We start from the raw sequence: 22,751 nt of genomic DNA on the forward strand, positions 1-22,751 counted from the left end.
AAAATACTACTTAATGAGTCGCTGAGTCACACTAATGGCTTAAAACTGACTGAGGGATGCATTCCAGAGTGTGCGAGCCTCGTCTTGTTCCAAGCCCAGCCTGTAATTTAGCATCTGGAGTTTTTGTGGCGCTGACACAACAGGTTGTTAAGAACACATCAAATAGGGCTGATGGCACTCGTCTCCCTTGAGCTCCGGGGAAAGCCTGTGTGAACTGGGACACTCGCTCTCGCCTGCCAGAACTGCACGGGGCAACCAGTGTGTCCAATTTCAGGGGAAAAGTGCTTCAAAAGAAAAGAGGATTAAAAGGGGGGGAGGGGGAAATTAGCCTGTGGGAGATTAAGTCAACAGATGTTGGTAAATGGCCAGTCCTGCAAGAAAATATTAATTCTGGGCAGTTTCTAACAGGGAGACCTGGTTTACAGCTGCAGGAAGTACAGGGTAACTTATTTACTTCTTCCTTTACCTGAGCTGGGCTGGATCTAACTGCAAGTTCAGAGGAACTGGGAGCTCTGCAGAAAGTGTCTTTAATCCCTTATGGCTGTGACTGCCATTGCATCTGTGATCAACACCGTGCTGGATTTGTGATTGAGGGGGCTACTATGTGAGGAAATGATTACAGATGAAATGAGGCTAAAAATTGTTAACTGTGTGTGTGTGTGTGTGTGTGTGTGTGTGTGTGTGTGAGAGAGAGAGAGAGAGAGAGAGAGAGAGAGAGAGAAACAGCTGCTAGCCCAAGGCCCTGACTGTGCTCAGATCAGAACAGTGCTGACCCCCATCTTATTTAAACGTGGTTATTTCTAGTAAGGGCCTATTGATATTGCAAAATCAACCTTGACAGAAGACCTGATCACAATCTGGGTGTCACAACCAACATTAAACAGGATTCCTATTGTACAATGAACAGGACTAAGTGCTTGAACCATCTTCTCAGATCATTCTAAAGTCAGCTGCCAGACCTGGCTGATGCTTGTAGCCAAGGTGGGGAGCTAGCATGCCCTCCTCAGCAAAGTGGCAGGGCAGTAGGACTCGTCACTTAAATGCAGGAGACACAAGAGGGCAGCGCTAGCATAATTGGCTCACAGGATTCTCAATGCAACAACAACAACAAAAAATCCATTCCCATTGATCAGGATCTGTGAGCATTAACGGTCTAACCCTGAATGCAGCACATAAGAGTTGGGGCCTGGGGCTGATAAGGCCCATTGTTAGGCAATTGCATTTCTCCATCTTTGTTTTAAGCGTTGGCACCCCGTCACTTGCTGGAAAATCAGCCTGGTCACTGGTTTAGTCCTTTTACAGATTATAAACAAATGATTCCTTCTCTGTTTTACAGGCGATGTGGGGAAGAGCAACCCTCTTAGTCCTTGCTGCAACTGATCAGAGTTATGTCAATTACATGGGGAAACACTGACACAGGTTGGGCAATCTTTTTTTCCTGAACCCACATTTGTAGAGGGTTCAGGAAAAGGGAACAGTATAGTGCTGCTGTCCCCAGATTTCCCTTTGGGCTTATATGAAATAGTGCTGGGAATTCTCCAGGCTCAAGGGAAAAACTCTATAGAGTAAGAGCCCAGAGCACTACTCTGCTAATGGCGTGGTTAAAAAGTCCTGCATTTCACACACATTCATAGGACCGAACAACAAAAGGAAAGTTCCCTACTTTGCCTCTCAATCTGGTTTGAGCTCCTGGTCCCCGAAACAGCAGTGCATGGTAAATAGGGCAGAAACGCTTTTAAAGTTTCGACCCTCAGCATTGATCTGTGGCTGCTGCTCACAGGAGGAAGACTGTGTATTTGTGACACTTGCTCACAGGACAATACAAAGAAGAGGTTACTCGCTTTGTGTAGTAACTGCAGTTCTTTGAGATGTGTGTCCCTGCGGGAGCTCCACTTAAGGTGTGCATGCGCCTCAAGTCCTTGATCGGAGATTTTTCATTCGCAGTGTCCATTTACGCCCCCCCCCCCCCGCCCCCCACACACACTCTATACAGCGTCACCCCAAGGGTACATAGAGCTGTACAGGCGAACTGCCCTCAGTTCCTTCTCTAGCCAAACGTCCAACAAAGGGCAGTCCAAAGCAGAGGGGACGGAGGGCAGGTAGTGGAGCACCCATAGGGGAGACCTCTTGAAGAGCCACAGTTACTGCACAAGGTGAGTAACCTCTTCTTTGAGTCGTGTCCCTGTGGGTCCTCCACTTTCAGGTGACTCCTGAGCGCAGTGTCCCCCACAGGGAGGAGAGAACTTTGGAACTGAGTCCCAGACTGAAGACAGTACACCAGGACCAAGCGTCGCATCAGAGCTGACGGCATGGACTGAGGCATAATGTTTAGCAACAGGATGCATTGTGGCTCATGTAGCCGGCCTGCATATCTCCAAGACTGGAATGCTCTTGAAGCTGTGGCAGCTGCGTGCGATCTGGAAGAGCGTGTTGTTATCTGGGGTGGGGGTAGAGCATCGTCTGCGTCGCAGCAAGCGATGATCCACCTGGAGATCCACTTCCAAAGTCTCTCTGCAGAGATCGTGGACCCCTGGATCTCTCTGTGGTGCAGACAAACAGTGTAGATGATTTCTGAAATTGCTTGGTCCTATCTAGATAAAAGGCCAATGCCCATCTACCACCTAAAGTATGACAGGAGGTTTCACGCTGAGATTTATGTGATTTAGGGAAAAATACTGGTAGATGGATGGCCTGGTTAAGATGTAAATCTGACAGCACCTTAGGTAAGAATTTAGGGTCTGGCCATAAAAAGACCTTATCCTTGGAAAAATACCATAAAAGGGGGTTCTGCCATCAAGGGCCCCATCCCTGTAAGTTGACATGATAGCTCGTACAAAAACTGTCTTCATAGATAAGTAGGGCCCTACCAAATTCACGGCCGTGAAAAACGCATCACGGACGGTAAAATCTGGTCTCTTGTGTACTTTTACCCTATACTAGACAGATTTCACAGGGGAGACCAGCGTTACTCAAACTGGGGTCCCGACCCAAAAAGGGGTCACAGGGCGTTGCAAGGTTATTGTAGAGGGGTTGTGGTGTTGCCACCCTTACTTCTGCACTGCCTTCAGAGCTGGGTGGCCAGAGAGCGGCAGCTGCTGGCCCAGGGCCCAGCTCTGAAGGCAGCACTGCCAGCTGCAGCGCAGAAGTAAGGTAAAGGTTCCCTAACCCTTCAATAACTCTTGAGGACACAGGGTGAGCAAACAGGGGAAACCCTTCGAGCAGGGGACAAAATGCTGATAGTGTGGCCGGAAGAACCATAATGCAGCGAATTGATAACCTGATTTTCCAAGTTTTTACGACAAGATGGCTGAGAGCAAAGAGGGTTCAGGCACAAGACGGTGATGACGACACCCGTGGCTGAACTATTTCCGTTTCCGACGGGAAGAAATCCAGGTGGACTCTTCTGCTGTAATGTCTGTTGCACTTCTGTTGAGCAGGTGGATTCTAATCCTGGGAAACATCTAGGAGCCATGTCAGTAGGCAGAGGACCCCTAGGTTGGCATGAATCATGCGAGCTGCATCCTGGGAGAGGAGATGAGGGATGGACGGAAGCTTGAACACCGGCAGGACGTGCAGGTGAAGCAGGTAAGGATACCAAGCCTGTCTTGGCCAGGTCGGTACTATAAGGATAACCCTGGCTTTGTCCTGTCTGATCTTATTCATCACGCTTAGTAATAGCAGTGTTGGAGGGAATGTGTAGAGGCAACCTAGGCCTCCTTTTTGTTGCTGAAGCGGTGAATAGGTCCACTTCTGGAGGTCCCCATCTTTGGAATATCCCATGAAGGATTTGAGAGTCCAACTCCCCATTCGTAACCTGGGAGAAGCACCTGCTGAGCATGTCATCTGAGACATTCTGGGCTCCAGGAAGGTAAATGGCTGAGATCTGAATCTGATGGGCTATATACCAGTCCCAGAACTTCACAGCTCTGGTACACAAGGAGGGGGAATCTTGCTCCTCCCTATTTGTTGATCTAGAACATGCAAGCCACATTGTCCATCATGATCCCAATTAAGTTGCACCTGATGAGGGGTAAGAACTGAAGACAGGCATTCCTGACTGCCCTGAGTTCCAACTGGTTGATATGGAAAGCAGTTTCCTGAAGTGACCATCTGCCTGGAGTTGCAAGGGTTTTGAGGTGTGCTCCGCAACCTAGCAGTGATGCGTCCATTGTCAGTTATTGTGGGAGCTGGGCAGATAGAAGGGATGCCTGCAAAAACACTACGTTGATTTTTCCACCAGTCTAGGGAGTTCTTCACCTGGAGGGGAACCACGATGTGTTTTGTCCAAGCTATCTCTGATTGAGCAATAGGTCCTTCTGAACCAGCCCTGAAAGCAGCGGAGGTGTAATCTTCCATGTTCAGTTACAAAGATGGAAGCTGCCAGATGAGCTAGTAGCTATAAATGGTTCCCTCCTGTAGTTTGGGACTGCCTTGAATTGTCATGACCAGATTTGCCAAGGTCATGAATCTCTCCATTGGAAAGAAGGCTCTGGCTGCTGCTGAATCCACGAACACCCCTTGTATTCTCTGTACCGGAGCTAACACGGATTATTTACATTTAGTTGGAGACCCTAGTCCTAGGAGAAAGCAAGAGATTTCTGTGTGGAGGTCAGTACTGCTTCATAAGATCGGCCCTTGAGTCATCAGTTGTTGAGATACGGGAAGGCTAAAATTGCCTCTTGCTGAAGGTAAGCGGCCACTACTGCTAGAACTTCTGAGAACACCTTTGGAGCTGAAGAGAGGCTGAAGTGAAGTACTCAGTATTAAAAATGCTCCTGTCCCATGGTAAAACATAGTTATTTCCTATGTGCTGGGTGAATCGCTACATGGAAATAGAAGTCCTGTAGGTCAAGGGCCAAAAAACAATCTCCTGCCTCTAGAGAAGGAAATCTAGCTGCCAGAATCACCATCCGGAACTTCTGAGACTTTGCAAATTTGTTGAGTCATCTTACATCTTCCTCAATGTCCTCCAGTGGGGAGGCCCCAGTAGAAAAAGGAGGAGAGTACTGCAGTATCGGGAAGCAACAGTAATCCAGAGACCGGGGTCTCGGTACCAATAGTCATTCAGTGACGATACCCATAAACAGTGACGACTCTGGCTCGTCTAAACCTGACAAGTCCCTGGTGCAACAGAATGCCTGTGGGTAGCAACGAAGCAGTTGAGTTGGATGGTATCGTTACCTGGAGCACATAGATGCTGGGGCCGAAGGTGTCCAGCACTTCAATTTTTCCCAGTACTGACAGTGCCAAGTGAGAAAGCATCAATGGTAAGTCTGATGTAGATGGTGCTGTTCTAGAGGAATGTCTGTCCTGGACCTCATTGTCCTTCATACGTGGTACCATATGTGGTACCAGGGGCCTGCTGGAGCTGTGCTTCTCCAAAGCATTCTGGGATCTCCTGGTCCTGCCAATACCAGAGGAAGAATCCTTTGCCTTCACAGTACCAAACCAAGAAGTTGAGGCCTCCAACAGCACAGACTTAGTGGGAGATCAAGGCCTTTTGGGAGCCTCCATCTGCTGGTGGGAGACTGAGCTCCTCTTCTTCAGAGCTTTCCCTGAGTCCTCTGAAGTCTTCACCCTCTTAGGGGAGACTGGAGCCAAGGTTGAAGGGGCACTGGATCCTGTCTGGAGACAGATATACGGGGGCCGTGGGGGTGAGTCTCCTGACCTGACTCGGAAGCAGGTCAAAGGGAGCACGCCATCATCAGAACCTCAGTTTGGTCTCCCGATGCGTCCGTGCTCTAGATTTGAGAGCTAGGCGAAAGTTACACTTTTGACAGATATCAGACTCTCCCAAGCAACGGATGCACTTAGACTGCCCATCACAGATGGGTAGCTTCTCGACAGGAGAGGTAGTGTTTGAAGCCTGATGAGCCAGGCATGCCCAGCCAGTCCAAATGGAAAAAGGAGAGGGGAAAAAAAAACCCAAAGCACTCACTGTATCTAATTCTATACTGACAACTAACAGTAACTAGAAACACAAAACTAAAAGAACAACTGTAGAACACACTCAGGGACACACAAGGCTCCATCTCAGGCCGAGGCTGTAGAGAAGGAACTGTGGGCTGTTCGCCCGTGCAGATCTGTATACCCTTGGTGTGCAGCATGAGGTTGTATAGACCGTGTGCACGGGCAGAACCCAAACTGCTAACAGCAAATCTCCGATCCAGGGCTCGAGAGGCATAGGTGTGCCTGGAGTGGAGCACCCATCAGGACGCTACTCGAAGAGCCTGAATTTTATATCACTTTTAATTGGAAGGAGTTTTATAAGCTATACGCTGTGATCGTATCCCTGTTACAGACACCCAGAAACGGGAGAGGGAAAACAACCATGTAACTGTGAATTGTATTAGACAAATCTACCAATTAAAATTATATTTTCATAGAATCATAGAATCATAGAATATCAGGGTTGGAAGGGACCCCAGAAGGTCATCTAGTCCAACCCCCTGCTCGAAGCAGGACCAATTCCCAGTTTTAATATATTTTAATATATTTTAATTATAATTTAGCGGATAAACAGCACTAGGTCACTACTCCCATCCTTGAGCAGGGCAGGATTGTTCCCTACAGCCTATTCATAGAAAAGTAGGGCTGGAAGGGACCTCAAGATGTCATTTAGTCCAGCCCCCTGTGCTGAGACAGGACCAAGTAAACCTAGACAATCCCTGACAGGGGTGTGTCCAACCTGTTTCTAAAACCTCCAGTGAGGAGGATTTCAACCTCCCTGGGAAGCCTGTTCCAGAGCTTAGCTCCCCTTAAGAGTTAGAAAGTTTTTCCTAACATCTAACCTGAATCTCCGTTGCTGCAGATTAAGCCCATTGCCTCTTGTCCTGCCTTCAGTTCCTCTTTGTAACAGCTCTTAACACATTTGAAAATTGTTACCAGGGCTTCGTCCAGCCTTGTTTTAATGGTGAACTGTAAAGGAGGGGGAGAGTGGTTGTGCTCCTTTTGTGTCTTTATGATGCGGTAACAAGAGAAGGGTGGTCTTATTTCCCTTTGTGAAAGGGGTTAGTAGTTCGGGCTGTTTACCTGTGGTGGTGCGTGGGTGATGTGGGTCAGCGTGAATGATCACAGTGGTCCCTTCTGGCCTTATAATCTATGAATCTGCCCTAGAAGCTGGTATGGCTGGGTGGAGAACTGGTAGGATTACATCACATATGCCCTGGCAGGGAAACCAGACTGAACGGGGGTGTGGGCGTGTGAATATTTCTGTTTAAAACTGAGTGTGCTTTGTTGCTTGAGAGAGAAATTCTCCCTGTTAAGGATTCAACACCCTGTTTCTTCAGTTAAGCGCTGGAAGATCTCCTGTCTGCACGTCTGACTCGCCGAACACGTCTTCAGACCAAAAAAAGGGGGTGGGGGTGGGGATGGACATTCCTGTTTTTTTTTAAACTCTCAAGCCTTCATTCTAACTCCTAAATAAAACAGTCACCCACCCTGCACCCGTATTTCCTGCTGTCCTGTAAAGCTTTCAAGCGCTGTTGCCCATTTCCCTTGGGAGACCCTCTCAGTATAGACAGTCTTGCCCTCTGCAGGGACTTCCTAATCTGGAGCTAAATTGCTCTCTGCGCCATCAAGTCTTGGTAGAGCTCCTATGCTCACCTGGAACAACTTCTCTACAGTCTCATTCACAGGTTTCTCTTCTGCACGGTCGCAGGGCGAGACATGCTCACTTCAAACTTACCTGCAGCTGGTAAACTCTGATGGGCAGCCCATCATACGGGCCACTGGTGCAGGAATCTCAAGCCCTGCAGCCGCACAGGGAGCTATCCTTTGACCAAGCACCTTTCAGGACTAGTTGGCCTTTTCCCTCCTCCCTTCAGAAAGTGAGCTCCCACCAACAAGCATGGGAGGCAGGTGGGTCACTGAGGCTCCAATCTCTTTTATCTGCGCTCCATCCCCACTTCAGCTTCAAACGTAACTGGCCTGATTGATTTCTGGCCCCTTGCTACAGAACTATATCGAAGCCTGGAAAGTGCACAAACCAAACCCAAGGATGCCATCGAAGGCCTGTGCTGTGTGCAAAGAGATGCACAGAAGCTGGCATCATCAAACAGCTTGCTCAGCTGGGTGGGGAAAATCAAGCCCAAGAGGCCCCCACGTGATCCATCCCAAGGGGCTCACAGCACCAGAAACTATCTAGATGCTAAGTGGGAGGCCCTGAATCTGGTGGGTCACAGAGGCAGAGTCTCCATGCCTTGTGGAGATGGTTTCCTACAGGTCAGGACAGGGGGACACTAAGGTGGTAGTAAGAGGGAAGCTTGGTCCACTGCTGCCCTGTGGCACTTAGTCTGTGGTTAAAGGTTCAGTACCAAGGTCTTTCAGGAGGGCGGAGATTTTATCTGCATTGTGGATTTGCCCAGATTCCAGCCCCTGGTGTAGCTGCCCTGCTGCAAAACCCAAGCATAGCCAGAAGCAGCCATCCGGTGCTCTGGGGTGCTTTAGCGCAGTTTCAAGGGTGGCTATTTAATGGGGCAAACCCCAGCATAGACTGGGTCTGAGTTTGTTCATTCAAGTGCTGGCTTGGGACCTGCAAGAACTTCTGGCTCACTGTGGTGTCTGTCTGCACCGTACACTAACTCTCACATTCTCAATGTCTTTATTCTTGCTTGTGCCCTAGAAACCTACTAGCCCGATTCCCAGCATGACGTCTTATGTGCAGCGGCTTGCAGGGAGCTGTTTAAAGGGCACCTGGAAGCCCAATGGAATTGTTGCAGCCATTTCTCCAACTTCATTCCAAAGTGTCAGAGAATTGGGTGTTTCTGACCCCTGAGCCCAGGAGACTCAGAATTTCTTCATCAGCCCAGGTGCTCCCGAGTGCTCTCCTGGGCCCAACCGGCAGCATTGGCATCACTGCCTCATTTGGGGCCATTGTTAAATCAAGATGAATAGCAATCACGGATGGGAGAACTGGTGAGAAATCATGCACGACAGGATCCCAGGGCAAGGCTTCCAGTTAACGGGATACCAGGACCGTGGAGTTCAGTAATGCAGACCACAGCAGCCCCCAAAGGTGTGACCAGGATATTGTGGGTCACGAGGGGATGGGGAGGAGGAAACCAATTGCAAGATGTCAGCTAGTGGGCTTGTGTGTCTTGTCTCCATTAGCGCTGTACGGCTGCAAGCTAGCACACCATGAGACCAGTGTAGTGAGATGATCACACCAGGGCTAACCAAGGTATAAAGATGCCGTTAGAATGTTGCAAAAAGAACAGGAGGACTTGTGGCACTTTAAGAGACTAACCAACTTATTTGAGCATAAGCTTTTGTGAGCTACAGCTCACTTCATCGGATGCATTTAGTGGAAAATACAGTGGGGAGAATTATATACATAGAGAACATGAAACAATGGGTGTTACCATACACACTGTAACGAGAGTGATCACTTAAGGTGAGCTATTACCAGCAGGAGAGCGGGGTGTGTGTGTGTGTGTGTGTGTGTGTGTGTGACCTTTTGTAGTGATAATCAAGGTGGGCCATTTCCAGCAGTTGACAAGAATGTCTGAGGAACAGTGGGGGGTGGAGGGGGGGAATAAACATAGGGAAATAGTTTTACTCTGTATAATGACCCATCCACTCCCAGTCTCTATTCAAGCCTAAGTTAATTGTATCCAGGCCTGTCCTGTAGTAGATGACTTCTGGGTACTCTTCTGGCTCTGTCAATCTGTTTCTTCACTTCAGCAGGTGGGTATTGTAGTTGTAAGAATGCTTGTGTGGTGTGGTCTGGAGGAAAGCTGGAGGCATGTAGGTAGGAATAGCGGTCAGTAGGTTTCCGGTATAGGGTGGTGTTTATGTGACCATCACTTATTAGCACTGTCGTGTCCAGGAAATGGATCTCTTGTGTGGATTGGTCCAGGCTGAGGTTGATGGTTGATCCCACCATCCAGCTTTCATCCAGACCACACCACACGATCCATTGTCTACAGCCAAGCTCTACGATACAACCGCATTTGCTCCAACCCCTCAGACAGAGACAAACACCCACAAGATCTCTATCAAGCATTCTTACAACTACAATACCCACCTGCTGAAGTGAAGAAACAGATTGACAGAGCCAGAAGAGTACCCAGAAGTCACCTACTACAGGACAGGCCCAACAAAGAAAACAACAGAACGCCACTAGCCATCACCTTCAGCCCCCAACTAAAACCTCTCCAGCGCATCATCAACGATCTACAACCTATCCTGAAGGACGACCCATCACTCTCACAGACCTTGGGAGACAGGCCAGTCCTTGCCTACAGACAGCCCCCCAACCTGAAGCAAATACTCACCAGCAATCACACACCACACAACAGAACCACTAACCCAGGAACCTATCCTTGCAACAAAGCCTGTTGCCAACTGTGTCCACATATCTATTCAGGGGACACCATCACAGGGCCTAATAACATCAGCCACACTATCAGAGGCTCGTTCACCTGCACATCTACCAATGTGATATATGCCATCCTGTGCCAGCAATGCCCCTCTGCCATGTACATTGGCCAAACCGGACAGTCTCTACGTAAAAGAATAAATGGACACAAATCAGATGTCAAGAATTATAACATTCAAAAACCAGTCGGAGAACACTTCAATCTCTCTGGTCACTCGATTACAGACCTAAAAGTTGCAATTCTTCAAACAAAAAAAACTTCAAAAACAGACTCCAACCAGAGACTGCTGAATTGGAATTAATTTGCAAACTGGATACAATTAACTTAGGCTTGAATAGAGACTGGGAGTAGATGGGTCATTACACAAAGTAAAACTATTTCCCCATGTTTATTCCCCCCCCTCCACCCCCCACTGTTCCTCAGACGTTCTTGTCAACTGCTGGAAATGGCTCACCTTGATTATCACTACAAAAGGTTCCCCACCCCCACCCCCGCTCTCCTGCTGGTAATAGCTCACCTTAAGTGATCACTCTCGTTACATGCATCCAATGAAGTGAGCTGTAGCTCACGAAAGCTTATGCTCAAATAAATTTGTTAGTCTCTAAAGTGCCACACGTACTCCTTTTCTTTTTGCGAATACAGACTAACATGGCTGCTACTCTGAAACCTGTTAGAATGTTGGATGCCTGTCTGCTCTTTACCCCTCCTTGCTTTAAAATACCGAAGGGATAAGTTTCAAAGGCACAAGGGGCTGTTAGGTGCCCACTTCCACTCACTTTTAGCTGCCTTTTGTGCTTATTACAGTCTCCCTAACTGCCCTCTCCCTCCCCCGCCCCGGGACCAGAGCAGTCAGAGACTTTCCTTAGCTATCATTGGTTATGTTGCCGTCTGCAATTCTTCTTGCCCTGACGAGATGTCATTTAACCATCCCAGGGTTTGCTGTGCAGCAGATGATCGACTCAGAGCAGCTGCTGGAGCTACGTGCAATCACCATACATGAGGCCTTCAGCATTTGTAACTTTATTGCAGAAAAACCCTCTATTAACATATTTTACAAAGAAAGTTGCACTTTGGTGTTTGGCAAGTTCTGTTCCCCCGCCACTGGGGGGCAGAGATGCAGGCGTGCCTGGGGCAGCCAGTCCTCTCCCTTCAAGCTGTGTGCAGAGCGGCTCGTTCCGACAGCAACAGCTCCATTGACACCCATGCGCCAGTTCCAGCCAGGAGGAAGTCCCGCTATTTCCATCAGCGCTGTCCGTGCCTCTGTTGGTGCTAAACATTGGCCGCACCCTGCCCCCCCCACCAGGGAAACAAGGCTGCAGCGCCCGTGAAATTTCTGTGCGCAGAAGTGTTCCGACTTGGCAGTCTGACGCCTGTGGAAACTGCCCTCTAATTTTCACACAACGAGAGGGGGGGAAAAAAATCAAATACATTCCCTCCTGCATTTCCTTTTGGGTGTCTCTCATCACAGGTAACAGACCCAAGTTTACAGCCAACAGGAAAACCCTAACTACTGCATGATCTCTTCATCAGCTACTCCCAAAGCCACAGAGCAATGCAGGGAGTGGGGAAGTCACCTTCTGCAGCTCGTCTGCCCTGGTTCCAGACTAGCAGTTCTCCGGCTGCATGGCCCAAATAATCTCCATTAAAGCCAACGCTAGGACTTCTATATGTCCTGCTGGTGGGAGACTAGGCCCTCCCGAAAGCTAATGTGGGCACTAGCATGGCTGTGAAAATGGTACAACTTCATGGGGCAGGAGCCTCACCGGAAGAGACGCAGGCTGCCCACAACTCCCCCAGACTTTGCTGGCCTGAGGGAGCACAAGCGCTGGCTGCCTTCGAACCAAGACAACAGGCTGAGACCTGAGAAAAACAAGGCTTTTGTTTTATACCATCTATCCCAGCATCACTCTCAACAGCGAGACCTCTCCAACCGCTGCCCCCAGGTCCAGCTGAGCGGGACCCCAGAGGAGCCTTCAGAAGGCGTAACAAGATAGAAAGTAGAAATAAGCAGGAGCCACTGTATGGGAAGAGAGAAGACCCAGAAACCCCAGTGAGTGAGTGAGTGAGTGTGTGTGTGTGTTGGAGAATGGGGACAGGTGGTAACACAGAACAGAAAAAAAAACAACCACACAGCCTCTCTTCAGCTGCACCCACGGAAGAGACGCATCCTACCCCACACACTAACGTCTGTCCCTAGGGTGCCCAAAGGCAGCTGGCTGTCTCCAGACCCGCTCCTGTTTGTTTGCTTATTATGCAGCTGCAAAGGCGCCCAGGAGACGCAGGGGCAGAGCTAGCAGCTGCTGGGATTGTTCAAGGGACTTGAGAAGCAGGGAAGCAGCATTTCTTGACCTCCAAACCCAACACACCGGCCTTCGTTTATATGAATGAGAGTTCTGAGGAGGGGGGACAAGGCACAAAACAATGGCAAAGGCTGGTTCGGGGGCATGGAGCATAAAGTGCCCTTGAGAGCCACCAAGCAGCCTCAGCAAGGCCCTTGCCAAGGGGCAAGGCTATTTCGATGGTGAACTAAGGAGCTCCCAGCTCGCGCTAGTGGGGAGGGAAGTCACGGTGCAGGCTGGGCAGGGCAGCCTCCGGCCGCCAGAGCTCAGAGCAGGTATTAAGTGCAACAAGTGACTCTCCGATACGCAGGAGAAGGGCCTGCATGTTCCCTTCCCACGCTGAGGCGACCGTGGGCCAGCCTGCCTGCGGGGAATGGGTTAGGCTTGTGCAGCTGCCTCGAGGGAGAGAACAAGGGATTTTGTTTTCTTTTGAGACAGACAGGAGAGTCCCACCCAAGACAAGGCTACACAAGCCCCAGTTACGTTTGTTCCCTCCCTCTGCAGCGTGATGAAAAGCCTCCAGCCTACCCCGCCCCTAGCAGCACGTTCTCCTCTTGCAGCCACGGGGCTGTTTTTCTGGGCGGCAAGGAGGGGAGTGCAGTTTACCGCAGTCCTGCTAGATTCTCTGGGAATTCAGGAGTGGATCCCACTGCTGAAGCTGAAATAGGAACAACATGTGCAAAAAAACCACAAAGCAAGAGGGAGCCAGTCTGCTCCCCACCCTCGTCTCCCAGTGGGAAGTAACATTCTCCTTTGCTTGCCTTGTGAGGACCGACACCGCATCTCCTGACACAAGACGCACTTTGAGAGCAGTAGCTTCTGAGACTTCCAAGCGAGTCCTCTCCAGAGATTGTCGGCTAAACATCAGCTCAGCCGCCAGGGTAAAATGCAAGGTGAAAAGCCCCTCTCTCATCTCCTCAGCATTTTGAGGAGGGTCAGGACACTCGGCGTACGGAGAACAGAGGGAAGGGCCAGTGCTGGGCTCTAACTGGCTCCAGCTCTCAGATTAAACCCTAAAACCAAACTTTTACAAAAGTTTTTAAAACAAACCAACCCACCCATCTGCAATGAGTGTTTCAGTCAAGTGCAAAATCAGAGCCACCTTCCCTCCATCCTCAGGGGATCTTCCTGGACCAGATCCCCAGGGGCCTACTGCTCAGGGAACTCCAGCGCTCCCCCACACCTGGATGGAGGGTCCTCTTCTTGCTGCCTAGTAGCTGTAGAGGGAGAGGGGCGTATCCTCCATCATGTCGTCCTACGAGCGAAGGAGAAAGACACACATTAGTATCTGTCACGTCATGGCATGAAGGGGGGACTGGTCTAGATCTGGGGTTGTTCTGGGACCAGACTCCCTTTCCCTCATCCCACCCCCTCAAGGCCACCACCAGTCCAGCCAGGGAGGTCCCCCACCAGCAGGATTCATCAAACAGAGGGGTGGTCTCTGCGGAAGGACACAAGGCAAACACCACATCGCTCCCAGCCCAAGCCGCGAGGTCCTAGGATGGTGAACATATTGCTGTTCCTCTGTGGCGTCACTAGGCTGGACGACTGGTGTGAAACAGTTACTTACTGTAACTGTGGTTCTTCGAGATGAGATGCAGCCACGTGTTCCACTTAGGTGTGTGCATGCCCAGCGCACCAGAGCTGGAGAAATTTGCCTAGCAGTACCCGAGGGGGCGACACTCACGCCTTGTGGCCATAGCCCCTCCCCTGGCTACTCTCCCTCAGTTCTTTCGCACTGAATGCCAGGACCCGAGAGTCCAGTGCAGAGGGGATGGAGGGTGGGTTGTGGAATACACGCCTGCATCACATCTCAAAGAACCACAGTGACAGTAAGTAACCGTTTTGTCGTCTTCGAGTGGATACGGATGTGTATTCCACTTAGGAGACTCACAAGCAGTACCTCCCCCCACATCCCCAGGAGGTAGGGCTCAGAGTCTACCAAAGCCTGCATCCACCCTGGAAGATGCAATTACAGCGTAATGGTTTGTGAACATACGTATCGACGACCACGTAGCAGCCCTGCCAACGTCCAATATGGAAATGTCACTGAGGAAGGCTATGGGCATTGCTTGCACCCGAGTAGAGTGAGCTCACACCTACTGATAGCCTCAGCTCTGCCCCCTCAATGGCTATTTCATAGGCTGTCTTGATGCAGAGTGTTATCCATTTGGAGATCATCTGTGAAGAGATCACTTGACCCTTCATGTGATCTGCATATAACACAAACAGGCAGAAGAAGCACGAAACGGTTTAGTCCAGTCCAGACAGAAGACTAGACATCACCTGACATCTACAGTGTGGAGACATTGCTGCTCTGGAGATGAATGCAGCTTAGGAAGGAACACAGGTACTGCCTGGTTCCAATGAAACTGAGAAGCCTCTTTAGACAGAAATTTTGGATGTGGTCGTAACGTCACGTTGTCTTTGGAGACTTGTGTATAAGGAGAGCCTGCAACGCTCATGCTCTCCTTGTGGAGGTCCTTGCTACCAGGAATGCAGTTTTCTGACCCAAAGGTGGGACAAGATGCTAGGGGCTCAGATGGAGGTCCCATTAAGGCCGCTACGACTGAGTTAAAGTCCCACAGAGGAACCGGCTCTCAGACCGGGGGATGTAGATGAAGGAGCAATTTTAAAGAATCTTGCTACCATGGCACGGAAGAAGATAGATCTTCCCTGAATAGGGGGATGAAATGCTGATCCTGCTGCCAGATGTGCTTTCAATTAACTAAACACAAGCTGGAGTGACTGAAGATGCAGCAGGTGCTTCAAAATGTTCCCAATAGAGACCAGTGATGGTTGGATTCTGCGGGCTAATGACCACACCAAAAATCGCTTCCATTTAACTGAATAGGCCACCCTGGTGGAGGGTCTCCTACTGTTAAGGAGGACTTGGACAGCTGCCGAATGCTGCTCTTTCCTCCTATACTGGGAGATCCAGGGAGCTGAGCACTGGATGCAAGGCGTGGCCTTGGTTCTAAGTAAGTTGGGATGGGGAGGAAGCAGTATGGGAGGCTGAATAGACAATGCAGGAAGGTCGGAGAACCAGCAGTCTTGGCCAGGCCACGGCAATGAGAATAAGCTTGGCCTGATTGGCCTTGAGGATGACCTCAGGGATGATCAGGATCGTGGGAAAGGCATACAGGACAGGCAGCTGCCAACTAGATGGAAAGCGTCAGACAGGGAACCTGTCCCCCAAGGCCCCGCTCGAGAGCACAATAGATGACATTTCCTGTTGTCCCTTGTAGTGATCAGGTTGATTGTCGGGATGCCCCAAGCTGTGAAGATGACCCAGAGAACACTTGTCTTCGAGGACCACTTGTGATTCAGGGAAAAATACCCGCTGAGACAGTCCATGAGATGATTCTGAACGGCTATTAGATCATTCTCCTTAGCACAGAACTGCCACAGCTGGTCACCTCTAGGCAAAACAACCTGGAGTTTGCTCCCCCTTGTTTGTTCGCATAATAGATCGTTGTGGGAACTTTGGGAATCTCTCTTGATAGGCATAGCATGCACTGTAGATGGCCCGAAACTCCAGCACACTGATATGGAGCGAGGTCTCTCGCTCCAACCACAGTCCCTGTACTTTCAGCGCTCCCAGGTGCACCAACCCAACTCATCAGGGACGTGTCAGTAACAATTGACCTAGTTGGCAAGAGCCAGACAAAGGAAACGCCTTGGCAAATGTTCTCTGGACACATCCACGACTGCAAGGAGTCCAGGACCAGTGGAGGAAGACGAATCAATCTATCTAGAAGGCGAAGAGCAGGACAGTAACCTTGCAAACTGGATCACCTGTGTGCAAGCAGACAGGTGGCCCTACAGCCTCAGACATGTTTGAACTATTGCGGGAGGCTGAGTCTGCAGACTAAGGCAAAGATGGCAAATTGCCTGAAAATGGTCGGTTGGAAGAAACATTCTCGACATCGTGGAATTTAACAGGACCCCAGTGGCCTTGAATTTCTGAGTGGGAGCCAAGGTTGACTTTCCAGTGTTTAGAATGAGACCCAGCTGATGGAGGAAGCGCACTGTGATGCCAACGTGAACAAGAACTTCCCCTCCATAACCAGCTGTCCAGATACAGGAAGATGTGAATTCCCTTCTTCCTGAGAGATGCTGTAACAACCACCATGCATTTGGTGACAACCGGGGGGACAGAACAGAGGCTGAATGGAAGCACTGTGCACTGAAAGTGGTGTTTCATCACAATAAACCAATGGAACTTAATGTGGCTTGGCAAAATTGCCACATTTAAGTAGGTGTCTTGAAGGTCAAGAGCAGCAAACCAGTCATTCTGAGACCATACAGGGAGAGTAGTCAATAGGGACCATTCAGAACCTCGTGTACCAGATATTTGTAGAGGCTGTGAAGGTTGAGGATGGGTCTTACTCCTCTCATGGATTTGGTATCAGCAAATACTGGGAGTAGAAGCCATGACCCTGGTGTTCCAGCAGAACCTCCTCCACTGCTCCTAAAGCCAGCAGAAAATGGATCTTATGAGACGGTCCCTGAAGAGGGGTGGGAAGGAACTGGATAGCATAACCCGACATGACGGTGCTTAGGACCTAGCTATTGGTAGCAATCGAGCCCCAAGCATTGTGAAAGTGGGCCAGCCTGTCCCCAAAGGGGGTAGACGAGGAGGGAGGAGCAACCACTGGAAGAGTGCTCTGGACCAAAGGGTTCCAGAGACGGCATGTGGACTGGCCGAACCCTGAGCCTGACTGCTTCCTCCTGTGGGAACTATGCCCCTTTCTGGGGTAGCCCCAGTGCCTTGGAGGAGTGAAAGTCTGCTGCTGGTGTGGCATGTCTCTGCATGAGTGGCCCCCAAAGACCGCAGGGGAATCCTGGAGTCTCTGAGGGAGTGCAGCATCTTGTCAGTTTTGTCCAAGAATGGTGTTTGGCCGTCAAAGGCCAAATCCTCTATGGATTACTGGACATTGCGGCAATGCCCAAATTCTGCTTCGCCACAGGCATACCGAAGCCAGCATGCTTAGCTCAAGGAGCGTATCGCTGATAGGGAGGATGAGTCTCCCAGGGGCAGATGGCTGCAGGATGTCCACCAATTTGTGAGTGTTCTCTTGCATGAACTCCACTTGGATACTGCAGGAAGCAGCTACATGCCACAAAAGGTCTTGGCACACCTTAAAATCCTCCGGTATCGAAGGCAAGGATGAGCCAGGCAGCACAGCATTGTCTGGAGACGGAGACAAGCCCTCAACTGAACCAAAGCTGGATCCTGTTTAAAGGGCTGCTGGACCTGGATGGGACAACTACGGAGGCTACACCAGTGCCTGGGCCTGCAGCGGATCGACAGTCACCACTGCAGGCCTGGCCAGTGATTTCGCCTTCAAGCAAGACAGAGTGGGACCTCCGCAAAGGAGGAGCGTCCCAAGGATTCCATGGAGGCCACTGGCATGGATAAGGCATTGGTAGCCAGTAGACACCGGGCCGGAGAAGAACGCCAATCTTGGTACCCATAATGGTCTGTCAGCGGTCCCCAGTGCCGGTCCGGTGATGGAGCGCGGGAGGATGACAGCGCCAACTCGGAGCTTGGGGAGCCTCGGGATCCCGGGGATAAGGGTAGAGCGAGACCAGAAGAAGCGAGTAACCGACTCGTCCATTGCCCAGAACGAGGCAGGAAGCGGCACTGCCCATGGAAGCGGTACTGTCGGCACTGAACATGCTGGTGCTGGAAGCAGTGTCAATCCCAAAGGGGAGGTCAGGACCGAAAAGCAAAGGCGGTCTGTAGCTGCCTGGAATGCCGCTGACCTGGAAACAGTCGGTACTGGCATCTCCCTCACTGGTGCCGGACTCAATCGACACCCAGGGGCCAGAACCGGAGTCAACGGTACAGGGTTTCTAAGTTCCCTACTCAGAAGGGTTAGAAGTACTCGCGCCATCCCACAGGCCGGTACCTACTCCGTGCCAGTCCATGCTTTTCTTGGGGGAGGCAGAAGAGTCACCCCGAGATCTGGAGCAGTCCGGATTGGTGGTATGCAACCTTTTCCTTGGCACAGGCGACAGGGAAGGGCTCCTCTGCTTCTTCGTGGAGGCAACTGCTCCGGAATGTGAAGCAGCAGCCCTTGGAGTCCGCGGGCACTCCCAGCCCGGCATGCGCCTCGGGACCGAAGCAGGTGCTGCGTCAGGCAAAGGTCCCGAGCCCCTTGAGCCTGTCCCTTGAACGATGTGCAGATCGCACAACGCTCTTTAATGGGGGCCTCGCCAAGACAGAGCAAGCACCGTGTGTGAGGATCACTCCCCCCGCCTCCCTCAAAGGACAACGTTTAAACCCTGGTGAGGGCATCATCGAGGAAAAGAAACAAATACATCTATCTATAGATCTATCTAAGGGAAAAGCATAACTTATTGAGAGGTTCAGACTGTTAAGCTCTGACTCCAGCCGAGGGGGGATAAGAAGGAACTGAGGGGGGGTCAGGGCAGAGCTGCCTCATGTAGCCAGGGGAGCGGCTTTGGCCATGAAGTGTGCGCCTGACCCCTATGGGCACTCCTAGGAGAATTTCTCTGGCTCCAGTGTGCTGGGGGCACACACACCTAAGTGGAATACACGGCTGCATCTACTCGAAGAAGAACTTTGTATCTCAAAGGCTACATCGAGTGTTCGCTTCACCCACCATGGAAATGCAGCCTCCTCTGGGGGGGGGAACATAGCAGCTGTTTAACAGCCGTCCGGGAACATTGCATAACACATCAGGGCAGGAGTGAGGAAGAATACTGAATCTACTTGGACCCCTGAGGGAACCATGGCACACGATGTCGGGCTGCCTTCACTCGGTCTGTCTGTCTTCTGGAACAGGGCTGGCAAGGTGGATCCTGTCGCTAAATCCCATGTCACCTGACATCATCCTGGCAATGAACCTTGGAGGAGGCTCTCCAGACCCCACCCCGCACTCCCCTCCCAGCCACAGGTGCCTCTTCCTTTGCAAGAGGAACGAGCCGAATTCCCTCTGTGCGGCTTGTCTAGCAAGGGCTAGAAGGGAGCTGCACTGTGGCCTGGTCACGCAGCTGGGAGCCAGCCAGCAGCTCCAGGCACAAAGGCCCTGGGCACGGCCGGTTGCTCACCATGGGCAGGTCCTGCAGGCGCCGGAACTCCATCCGGCTGTAGCGCTGCCGGTATCTCAGGAAGCCCACCAGGGCCAGGATCCCCACCGTGACGACGAACAGGGAGATGACACCTATCACCAGCGGGTCGGCCCCCATCGCGCCGGCAACTGCGGAGCTGGGCAGGTCTGCAGGGAGGAGGAGACGGTACCGAGAGGGTCAGGTCCTGGGGCGGCCCCCAGGGCTGGAGCAGCCAATCCCCGTCTCTCCCTGGGCTCTGCCCTACCGCACCACACGGGGCTCCCCCCCCCCAGCTCAGACGCCTCTCCCATGCCCCTGCACTTGCTGCGCTCTCGATAGCCAGTTAGGGAGAGCAGAGATCGGCGCACGTGGGAGCCTTGAGAGCGTTTACCTTGATCATCGTCGTCTCCCACATCCAGCACAGAAGCCTTCTCATGCACAGGATCGGCTGACGGCTGCATTACAGCTGGTGTGGCTGCCCTGGTGGTGGAGGAAGCTCTGGGGGTCACCGTGGTGGTGCTGGGGGTGGTAGTTGCAGGTGGGCTCCCTGTTGTCATGGCAGCAGGAGCAGTAGTGGGCCCTGCGGTGCTCTCCGCTGTGGCGTTCTCCTGGGCTGTTTGTGGCGTGGGTTCAGGGCTCTCTGCGGTGGGTTCAGGGTTCCCTGTCGTGGGCCCCAAGGTGCTGAACGCAGAAGGCTCCAGTGGGGAGCTGCCCGTTGTTGCTGCACATAAGAAAAAGAGGCAGTTATCTACAAGGCAAAATCCTGCGTCTGCCCATCCCCACCCTGCATGGCCTGGAAAGGGCGGTAGGCATCCCTGCTGGCACCTAGGGGAGATGCCCAGCTCCTGGCATGAGCCCAGAGCGCTCTCTGCTCCAGGTTCTCCCTGGGATCCTCAGGGAGGCAGCGGAGAGGCCCTGAGCCCCCTGCTGTTCTGTGTCGAGCTGTTCAGAAGGCCACTAACTGGAGCCCTGGAACGTGGGCAAGGCTTGGGAGGGCATCTCAAGCCTTTCCAGGCTCGCGGCCCGATTCCCCCATCAGAGAAGATTCTTTAGCACCCCTGAAAATTTACTTCTTCAGCAGGTTCAGAGATACCTGAAAAGGCCATTAACCCTGTCTTGTCCTCCCCGTGGCTACATCCCATCACCTCCACATGGCCACCCAATGGTGCTCATCTCCTAGCAGAGGAATCCCCATGACAACGCCCCAGAAGGAAGAGCAGGGATCCCCACTAGCCTGCAGACATGCCTGATAGCTATAGCCCTGAAAAGGGCGACAGGAATAAACTCTACGAGCCAGGACAGCTGGGGCACTGCCCTCTGGGGCACCTGCCCGCCGCTCACAGTGACAAATGCCATACAGATTAATTGACAAATCAGTAAGTATTTCACAGCCTGTCAGAACCAGAGAGCCCCGTCAGAGCCCAGGGTGTGTCGAGGGGAAGGTCTCTGAGCTGAGAGCCCCTCTCTAATCAGCAGCAAAGCCCAGAAAACCAGGTCAGTGAGAGTCCCCATGCCAGGCAATGGGATTTTAGGGCAGCGTGGCAGACCAGGGCGCCCTTGGCCACCCTCCCCTTTAACGCGAGGCCAAGAAGCAACAGCAGTAGCCTCTCTGGAAACATCGTCAGGCCAGAGAAGAGAGATTACGCTGGCAGCTGTGCCCTGCCGCCATTAAGGATCCCACCATTGCTCAGAGCCACCTAGCCGCACTGCATGCTGGGATTTTTCTCACAGGTTCGGGTTGATGATGGAGGGTAGCTTCTATCTATCCCATGCTACGGAAGTTAGGGGTTGCTCGGGCAAGCTGCCAGCCTCAGCTACCAGCTGGGTAATACTGCTTTAAAGCCAGCAGGGCCAGGTCCTGCTCTCACTTATACCAGTGTGACATCACCGCGGTCACGAGACCTGCTCTGGATTGACGCGGGGTTAAAGGAGAGCAGCGTTCGGCCCCTGGGTGAGTGTGCATGTACCTCGGAAGGAAAGGGTTAATTTGTACTTTTGAGGAAAGATGTAAGGGCCTTTAGCAGCAACGCTCCCCCTCGCAGGACAGCTGGCTGATGTGGTAAAAGCCAGGGAGCAGCTTCCCTGTCTGCATGTGAGAGAGGAACCAGCAGCTGCTGCAAACCTTTCCCGCTTGCCCTAGCACCAGGATCCCCCTTTCACTTACCACGGGCCCAATCCTGTGAGGTGCTGAGTGCCCCCGACTCCAGGCGAAGTCAGTGAGAGTAGAAAGGCACTCAGCACCGCAGGGGGCCAGGCCCTAAGTCCCCAGGCTGGGTGTGCTGTGGGAGAAGGTGCCCCCTACACACGGGTGAGCAGCGGAGTAGCGAGAAGCCTCACCCAGCGCGTCCTTTGGTGGCGGAGGCGTTGGAGCCACGGTCGCGGCGCCAGTGGGCCCCGTGGGGCTGGAGGGCTCGGTTCCGTTTTGGCCAGGCTGGTTTGTGGTGCTGGCAGCCAGAGCCGGAGTGGGGAGCACCGGCAGGTTCTTATTCCGAAGCCCTGTTGTAGCATCCGCTGAGACGGCTGGGGCAGAAGTCTGCAGCCTGGTGCCCTTGGTGGTGGTTGCGTTGGGATCGGATGGGATGGACTCATCCAGCTCGACAGCGCGGGGGCTGCTAAAATTGGGGTGTGGGGTGGCAGCCCCGTCCTTATCGGTGCTAGTCACAGGAGGGGCAGTCGCCTCTGGGCTGAAGCCATCAGCCTCACAGAGTGGAAATGAGCCTGGCTCGGTGCTGGGCTGAGCTGGGGACACTGCCTGGTCAGTCAGGGTCTCCTGCCCGTCTCCTAGTGCAGGAAAGAATGAGAGAGAAATGCTGAACGGGGCGATGTCCATGCCACACGAGAGGGGACCAAGGGTGTAGGCGGGCTAGGGCGGGAGGGCAGGAACCAATCCCCAGCTGGCCTATGCTGCATACAGCATCGCACAAACACCAGGGACCAGAGAAGGGGT

At 52.0% G+C, this 22,751-nt stretch overlaps 1 protein-coding gene across 1 annotated transcript in view; it reads right to left on the reverse strand.

Annotated features, from left to right (window-relative positions):
• Window positions 1-11,386: 11,386 nt before the first annotated feature.
• The window catches only part of LOC141992986 (uncharacterized), a 31,540-nt gene continuing 20,175 nt past the window's right edge, over window positions 11,387-22,751 (reverse strand). Inside the window, exons 2-5 of the mRNA XM_074962327.1 lie at window positions 22,142-22,585; window positions 20,196-20,525; window positions 19,805-19,971; window positions 11,387-13,976 (exon numbers count right to left, since the gene is read on the reverse strand). Of these exons, the coding sequence (XP_074818428.1) occupies window positions 13,932-13,976; window positions 19,805-19,971; window positions 20,196-20,525; window positions 22,142-22,585 (986 nt within the window). The 3' untranslated portion in view covers window positions 11,387-13,931. The remainder of the gene's footprint in view (window positions 13,977-19,804; window positions 19,972-20,195; window positions 20,526-22,141; window positions 22,586-22,751) is intronic.

Source organism: Natator depressus, chromosome 8 (genome assembly GCF_965152275.1).
Source record: "Natator depressus isolate rNatDep1 chromosome 8, rNatDep2.hap1, whole genome shotgun sequence".
Taxonomy (NCBI): Eukaryota; Metazoa; Chordata; order Testudines; family Cheloniidae; genus Natator; species Natator depressus.